Source organism: Heliangelus exortis, chromosome 15, assembly GCF_036169615.1.
Source record: "Heliangelus exortis chromosome 15, bHelExo1.hap1, whole genome shotgun sequence".
Taxonomy (NCBI): Eukaryota; Metazoa; Chordata; class Aves; order Apodiformes; family Trochilidae; genus Heliangelus; species Heliangelus exortis.
Window position 1 is genome coordinate 2,532,371 of NC_092436.1, and position 8,280 is coordinate 2,540,650.

The following is an 8,280-nucleotide window of genomic DNA, read 5'->3' on the forward strand; positions in this document are numbered from 1 at the left end:
ATCTCTGTACTTAACAGGTTTTGAATACAGAATTCTACCATTCTCTAAACCACTTAGTGTTGTAGAAATATTAATTGGACTTGTCAGCAAAAAGTTTTTCCTCTATGCATGTAACAATCTGTCCTGCTGCTGCTGGATTTCACCACTCTGGCTGCGTGCAGCCAACCTAGTGCTGCTCTTTGGAACTCCAAGCATCTTGAAGTTGAGTCCTGCTCCAGACTGAGGTGTCTGCTCTGCAGTCTGTGTGTTAAGGGCAGCGCAAGTTGTTCAGTGTCAAGGATGCTGAAGGTAATTAGTTTGAAGTATTGAAGCAAAATATCCACGTTGCTGTCTTTATTTGTTTTGGCTTCCAGGTTAACTTTGCTGTGCGTGTTAGCTGTGTGAATGCTCAGCCAAGAGCAAAATACTGTGGCTTAGTTTTGACACTTCTTGTCACGCCAAGTAGAGGTGTGATGGATTTTTAAATAAGAATACTCTGCCAACTCTCTCTTGCTAGAAAAAAATGATGATGCTCATTTTATAATACTACAGTAAGTCTGGAATCCTTGAGAAGTCCTTATTCCTTTGGCTTTTTCCCCAGTATGCATAGTCAATCCTTCATCTGCTGACTGTATTGACAGCAGTGCACTGACTTTTCACTGGGAATACAATTCGGGAAGCTGCCCTGTGCTGCCTGACAGTCCCCTGGGAGGCATTTCCTTATGTTGTGTGTGCCTTTCATGTACACGTAACAACATCTGTGTGTCCAGAGATGACAAATTAACTTCCTAAGTTAGATGCACAGCAGCAGTTGGAGATTTTTCTGACAGAGAAAAGAAGTTGGGGTTTTTCAGCTTGGAGCAACCTTCCAATAGCTGAAGGGAGCCTACAAGAAAGCTGGGGTAGGGCTTTTGACATGAGTGGGTAGCGAGAGGATAAGGGGAAATGGCTTAAAACTGGAAGAAGAGAGATTTCAGTAAGACATGAAGAAGAAATCCTTTAATTTGAGGGTGGTGAGACACTGGAATAGGTTGTCCATGGAGATTGTGGCTGTCCCCTCCCTGGCAGTGTCTCAGCCCAGGCTGGATGGGGCTTGGAGCAACCTGGGCTGGTGGGAGATGTCCCTGCCCATGCAGGGGGTTGGAGCTGGATGATCTTTAAGGTCCCTTCCAACCATTCTGTGAAACTTTTAAGCCTTGGCCCTGTGCCATCTGAGGGCCTCAGCCTTCCCTGTGGGCTGGGAATGAAACCTCTGTGAATTAAGCCCAGCAAATAGCTCTGATGTGCTGCTCTCCTGTGGTCACAATTTCATCTGTTCACTTTGCTCTTATTTCGTAAGCTCCTATATATAGTTCCACTTTCACCTCGTCATACGATAAGGAAAATGTTACCATCCTGCGCTGTTTTTTTACTGCAGATATTCTTGCAAGGCGGATTTGCCAGGAGTGCTGAAACCAGAAGGAAGCGAGGGAGGGAGCCGGTCAGCTACAGCGCCCGGAGCTTTAAGTCGCCTCGCTGCTCCTTTCCTCTTCCTGCGAGCACGCAGAATCCCTCACCCTGGCCGGGGCTGCCATGCACTGTCACGCATGGAGGTTCCTGTCACTCATGGAGGTTCCTGTTACTCATGGAGGTTCCTGTTACTCATGCAGGCTCAGGTGCCTCTCATGCAGGCTCCTGCCAGCAGCGCGCCCGCCCCGGCCGCCGCCACAGCCCTCCCTCCCTTCCCGCCCCGGCACTGCCCTGGCACCATCGCCCCTCGCTCCGTGCTGTCACTTCCGAGCCCGGCGCGGCCATCTTCAGTGAGGGCGCTGAACCCTCCGATAGCGCGGGCTCCAGGGGCTCTCCCCGCGCAGCTCCCCTGTTCTCTTTCCCTTACACAAGATGGCGGCGCTCGCGTCGGCGGATGAAGGCGGGCGGAGCTGCCGCCTGCGCGCTGCGGCGGGGCGGCCCCATTGTGCGGCACTGAGGGAGCCACCGCCTCTTCTGCCGGGGATGGAGGACAGCGGCGGGCTAGGAGAGACGCCCGTGATCCCGAGGGCCGGCTCGGGCCTCTCGGCCTCTCAGCGCCGAGCTGAGCTGCGGCGGAGGAAGCTGCTGATGAACTCAGAGGAGCGGATCAACCGCATCATGGGCTTCCACCGGCCCGCGGCGGGCAAGGGTGAGCCCTGTGGCGGGCGGCGGCGGGGCTGCGGCCGCGGTGTGAGGGCTCCCGGCTGCGGTGTGAGAGCTTCGGCTGCGGTGTGAGAGCTTTGGCTGCGGCCTCCTCTCTGCCGCCACCGCTGCCCGCACCCGGGACAGAACGCCCTGGCTCCCTGCGGCTGCGGTTTGGCCCTTCGGAGCGGTCTCTCGTTTCCCTGATGAGTGGGAAGCGCGACCTTCTGTGGTCCTGGAGAAAGCCGAGGGAAGCAGACGCGTGTCATCCATCAGAAACGTGCCGAAACTGGGTCTTGGGCCTCCTGTTACTGCTGACGAGCAGACGAGCTGTCATGTCACCTCAAGTAGTTCTTAGTTGAAGACAGGATGAGCCTCCCCGGCCTGTTCATTCAGTAGCTGCTTGCTTTCATAGCTCTTATATCAAAGTTTTGCACTTTTGGATACCAACCAGTCATGGGTTGTTTGTGGATGGCATGCAGAATTTTCTTGCAGATTCACAGGCAGGTGATTTATGTCTGTACTCTGAGGAGGCTGAATATCTTGTCAGGAACTGAAGTTCCCGGATACCAGTTTACAGGGATGCCCTTAAGCCCTGGTTTGGGTTGCTTTAATATGGGAAGATGCTTCTTAAGTGTTTGTCCTTCCTCTCTGGTAGGATCAGCCCTGTTCTGCAAACCTGGGGTTTGTGTTCTCTGGCATCAGCTCTATCGCTGTAAGATGGAGTCATCCTTCAGGTTTAATACAGAGCAGGTTCACACTGCTCTGCCTCTGACAATAGAGAAGAGCAAGACAAAATACCAATTGCTTTTTCATTTGTCATCATTCTGTGTGATTCACTTTCTTTGAGTGTTTGTCCTTTTAATGTTGCTCCATGTAATTGGAACAACATTTTTTCTCCTGTGCGTGCAGAGTTGTGGCTTAAAGAATTCAAATCTTTTATGATTTATCGATCATAAATCCATCTTTTCACTTTAAAATTACATCAATCCAGAACCCAAATCCAGCATAGATAAACTGTTGTTCCACATACTGATGACATCGGTCAATAATTTCTTTCTCTTCTTTAGATGATGAAAGTCACACCGAGTCAAGGCTTCAGCACGAACAAGATAAATCAAACTCCCTTCCTATTCCTTCAGTTTCCAAGCGAATTGTGCTTGGTGATTCGGTCTGCAACGTGGCAGGCACAGCTGACCATGCAGGCAGCATGATTGACCTCAAAGGGGATAAGGACTTGTTCAGTAAAACCCCAGAGCTTGTCACTGAGGGGACAAATGAGCTCCGACACCGTGCCAGAGGGGAGCTGCCGCCTGACGCTGCCCCACGGCCCCCTAGACATGGCTTGGAACAGTACTTATCCAGATTTGATGAAGCTCTGAAGTTGAGGAACCAGCTGATGAGTGAGAAGCCAAGCCAAGAGAATGGGAATGCCGTGGAGGAGTTTGACTCTTTCCGCATTTTTAGATTGGTGGGATGTGCTCTGCTCGCCGTCGCCGTCAGGGCTTTTGTGTGCAAGTACTTGGTGAGTTCAGGGAAACAATCAGCCCTGGTTTCCTAGTTTACTGCAAATTGACTTTATGATACTCTTTATCTAGGGCTGAAGTCTGCCTGTAGAGACTGAGCTGGGAGCTTAAGGCACTCTTTAAGTTTCCAACAGCTGTATAAAACAGTGTTTGAGCGTCAGAAGCACTGGAACAGTTGCTGCATCTTAATTGCTCTGCAAGTTTATTCCCATCTTTGTGAGCACAAGTCAACTCTAGTTTGGAGTCTACCAAAGAGTAAGAGTGAAAATGACAATCGATACCCCAAGAGATACATTCAGCAGTCTTGTGAAAGAATATTGCAGGTGTCTGACAGTATGTGGTATGGAGGTGTGTGGCTGGTACAGTCTCTGCCACCTCCTGTATCACTGGGCTCATGTTGACACATTGCTGTAGACTTCTGTGATTTCAGGTTTTTAGGCTCAAAGAAAATGAGGCAGAACCTTGTCTTTGACATTGTAACTTGTCTTGGTTTGTACTATTTAAGAATACTGTTGCTATTGTCTACATACTGTTGCAGTACCTAATTTATGACTTGAGAAGCATTTAATTTCTGTATTTTCTTGGTTATTTCTTCTGACCAAATTAATTTTCGTATCTTTTCTTTCAGTCAATATTTGCACCATTTCTTACCCTACAACTTGCTTACATGGGACTGTCCAAGTACTTTCCAAAGGTAAATTCTTTTTTATATTTAAACTTATACTTGGATTGTGTTTATGATAGATGTGTTCTTCCCTTGTTTTCAACTGTAGAATTGAGAGTTACCGAGTGCTGATAGTTTATAGTAGCTGTTAATCTCCCAGGTTTTGTCCAAATCTTTTTTTTTAAAGTGGTTGTGAAAATGTGGATTAGCAACTTATTTAGCAGTAATGGAAAGCATCTGACCAGGAAAGCCAGGTAGTTCATTAATGTCTTTGGGAGACTTTTGCTTTTCTTCTAGACCATGCTCTTCTCTGGTTACTGTTTGCTCTGTCATCCACTGCTTTGCATGCCTGGCCAAAAACTGGGAAGATTTCATTAGAAAAAGAGACAACTCTTGAGTGTTAGGGGTTTTGCATTCCATCCCTAATGTCAGTTTGAATGGTAACTGGAAATGGGACATTTATTTGTGTGAGAAGTTTACTGCTTATTAGCAAGATTTGCTAGATCACTTGCTTTATATATTCACACCCCTTAGTTTTGCTGAAGTAGTTATTTGGTTGGTGATTTTGTCAGGTCTGCAGTGCAAAGCAGGACTGAATGCTGCTCAATCCAGAGTTGAAAGGGAAAATTTGCACTTCAGAAGGAATAAGAGATTACCTGTAGAAAATCAGAATAAATCAGCAGTTCTTATGAAGTTAGGGATATCATTGAAAAGTAACCTTCACATTAGTCATTCAAAGGTGATGTGTCACAACACAAAACAGTAGAATCTGCCTTAGGTTTGCAGTAGCTCATTTGCCAGAGCATTTTGATCTCTAAAATGAGCTCTTCAGTTCCAGAATCTGTAGAGGTGGTTCCTTTCCACCATTTGCTTTTACTGCACTTATGATGAGGTTTTGTTATCCTTCATTTTTTCTCTCATGAAACGCAGGAAGGTTCTTGACAACTTAATTTAGATTGGATTAAATAAGACAGCCTGCAAGTATCATCACATTACCCTTTCCTGCCTGTCAGCCTTCACATCCTCAGGATACCTCATCTTCAGGGCAGAATGGCTTTCAAAAGGCTTTTGGGCACTTCTGAGTTCAGAGGATAAAAGTGCCAAATGGAGTAATACTAAAATAGAAAGAAACAGTTGGTGTTCAATTCTAAGTCATATTTCTGTGTTCGAAAAGTAACAAATTATTTTTTTTTTTTTTGCCAAGTAGAACGATGAGATTAATCTTGTTCTGCCAGTGGAGATGCCTGGCTTGGCTTCCTACACCCAGATTCCCTCTGTCTGGGACTCTTCCCACTCAAGCAGAAGCTGCTGCACAACCTTTCTGGCCTGCCTGGAGTGCCAGTGTGAAGCAGGCATAAAGTCTGTGATGGATTTTATCTGCTGTTATCCAGCCTCTCACTCAGCTCCAGGGGCTCCATCACAGCACAAATCTGGAGCTGGGATAAGGGTGGTGAATCCCGGAGGGAATCTGTGCAGAGCTGCTCCTCTTCTGCCTGGCTGTGTGTGAAATTGGCACAACATTTGTGGCTTGTAAAGCAGAATTGGATTGTAACAGAAGAGCTAATGTAATGTTTGGGGTTTTTTTTCTTTCTTTTAGTGTGAGAAGAAGGTGAAAACAACAGTACTGACTGCTGCTCTCTTACTGTCTGGAATCCCTGCGGAGGTGATCAGTCGCTCCATGGACACCTACAGTAAAATGGGAGATGTTTTCACAGACCTTTGTGTTTATTTCTTTACTTTTATCTTTTGCCATGAACTTATTCTGGTTTTTGGTTCTGAAGTACCGTGATGGCTGTAGAATTCCAGGCAGTAGTTACACTGAAGCTTTCTGGACTGTATTCCTGACTGTGCAGAGGTTTAAACCTTCATTAAAATTCTTACCTATTTGAATGCTTGAAAGGAGCCTGAAATCCAGTCGTTTGGGGAAGGAAGAGCAAGGTCCCAGACTGCCAGTTGTATGGGTTCATTTTTTTTTTAGTTACTGTGTCTGCCTGTAACAAATGTGAAGAGTAGGATGCAGTTTTCAGTGGGTGATTTATTTGGTTTAGTTAGATGGTGCCCTTCTCAGTCTCCTTTATAAACATTTATAAAGCTGCCTTTGTTCTTTTCCATGAGAACAAAGAGAATTCATTTCAGTGGAACCATATATTTATATATATCTCCAATATGACTATAGCTAGCAAAACCTGCTCATTTTGTGGTGTTTCCACTTACTTTTTTTTTTTTAAGGAAAACTCTAAATAAAGGAAATACCTGTATTCTGCTGTTCAAATTCAGAATGCTGAATTAAGTAACTGCTTCTGGAGGATGTTTGTGAAACTTTCCACCTTGTTGTCCTAATCCTTGCCTCACTGTACATTATTTGTTGTGATTGTGATCAATTTCATTTTGATGATTATGGTGCAAAACAGTTAAGCAAAACCGACAGCAAGAAAAACCCTGTCACCTACAAATACCCTTAAGCAAAAAGTAGCAAGAAACAACATTGTTAATATCACCCATTTGTGAGTTCCCAGCAGCCTGGTACTGGTGTAGCTCACATACATGCTCTCATTTTGATGCTTTTTGTAATTTATCTCAGCAGTTTACCTCAGGAGGGGAAAGCCATGTATGTTGGCAACCAAACTGCAGTACCAGATGTTTGTGCTTGAGTATGTGAGACTTGAAGGGGAACTATTTTTATTTTTTTGCATTAATCAACTTCTAATAGGCCAGTAATTTCTGGAGTTTCTGTTTGTTACCAGGCATTTGCATGTAAACAGATTTTCCCTGCAGAGGAGTTCTGCTCCTGCTGCCTAACACTAGCACAGGGAGAGGAAGGAAGTGTCATTCCTAATGGCTGAAACTCTGGTTATCTGTGAAAATTTCTATTGAGACTAAATTTGGTATTTTCACTTGTAGTTCTTTCTTTAGAATCTGGGCTTTCAGGTAACTTAGGCCAATGCCTTTTTTTAGCATAGAGAAACTCCCTATTTATGTCTTTTTGTCTGTGGACATTTTTTGGGGTGCAAAAGTGTTTAATCATGCCTCTTTAAATTCAACAGCCCTGCTTTCTGCTTGATCTTTCCTGTTAAAGCTTCCTGCCATATTTTTATCACAGCATTTCTGGCTGTAAGTTAGAGACATGTTGGTCTGTGGCGTGTAAACAAGATGCTCTTGGTTTGATTTGTATATTGTTTTGTTTTACTGATTATTTTCTAGTGAGTATCATGTTGCAGGTGTCCAGGGCTGGGCTGCAAAAAATTCTGACCTAGGTCTATTAGCACGAATATTTATTCAGAAGCTTTAAACTTGTTTATATTAGACAGGAATTTCAGTGAATGGATAGAGCTGTCATTTAAATTAAGGTTGAGATATGTAAATAATGAGTTTGCTCAAAAGTGACACTTGTTCTGACTCTTATTTATATGCCCTAATGTAACATAAATAAATTGCAAAAAACCTGTGTACTAGTAGCTGCCAAAAGCAATGAATTTTTAATCATCAATGTACAAACTTTAATCCTAAATACTAAGGAAAGAGCTGATCTGCCTGCTGGATGCTCACTCAACCATGTCATTAGAGGCAAGGCAAGATGAAATGGGTTTTCCTATCACGCAGTGAAAGAAATCTTGCTGCAAGATGCAAGCTGGACCTTTTCAGCCCTAAAATCACTCAGTTTTTGTCCAGTGGTGTCAGGGTGTGCTGGAGGGACCCTCCCTGCCCTTGGGTGAACGGGCATGGTGCTGCTTCACCAGTGGTTAAGAAATTAATCCCTTTTACTTTTTAACTTTTCTGTTCGTGTACATAATTGTTTCCTGTTTATTTCCAAACGGATTGTTTTCTATTAAAAGTCTCTTGGTTACCCCTTCCTTGGTGCTTTGTCCTGGCTTGGGGAGGGGGGTGTGGTGCAGGCTGGACCCCTTCCACTGGGCATCCTGACACAGCTGGGCAGCAAGGATAGGGCAGAGGTCTTTGCCC

At 44.9% G+C, this 8,280-nt stretch overlaps 1 protein-coding gene across 1 annotated transcript; it reads left to right on the forward strand.

The window, feature by feature from the left end:
* Positions 1-1,845: 1,845 nt before the first annotated feature.
* Positions 1,846-8,171, forward strand: CAMLG (calcium modulating ligand). Its single transcript, XM_071758996.1, has 4 exons — positions 1,846-2,137; positions 3,201-3,655; positions 4,285-4,350; positions 5,918-8,171. The coding sequence occupies exons 1-4, from the start codon at positions 1,861-1,863 to the stop codon at positions 6,107-6,109; spliced, it is 990 nt and encodes a 329-aa protein (XP_071615097.1). The 5' UTR covers positions 1,846-1,860; the 3' UTR covers positions 6,110-8,171.
* The last annotated feature ends 109 nt before the right edge of the window (positions 8,172-8,280 follow it).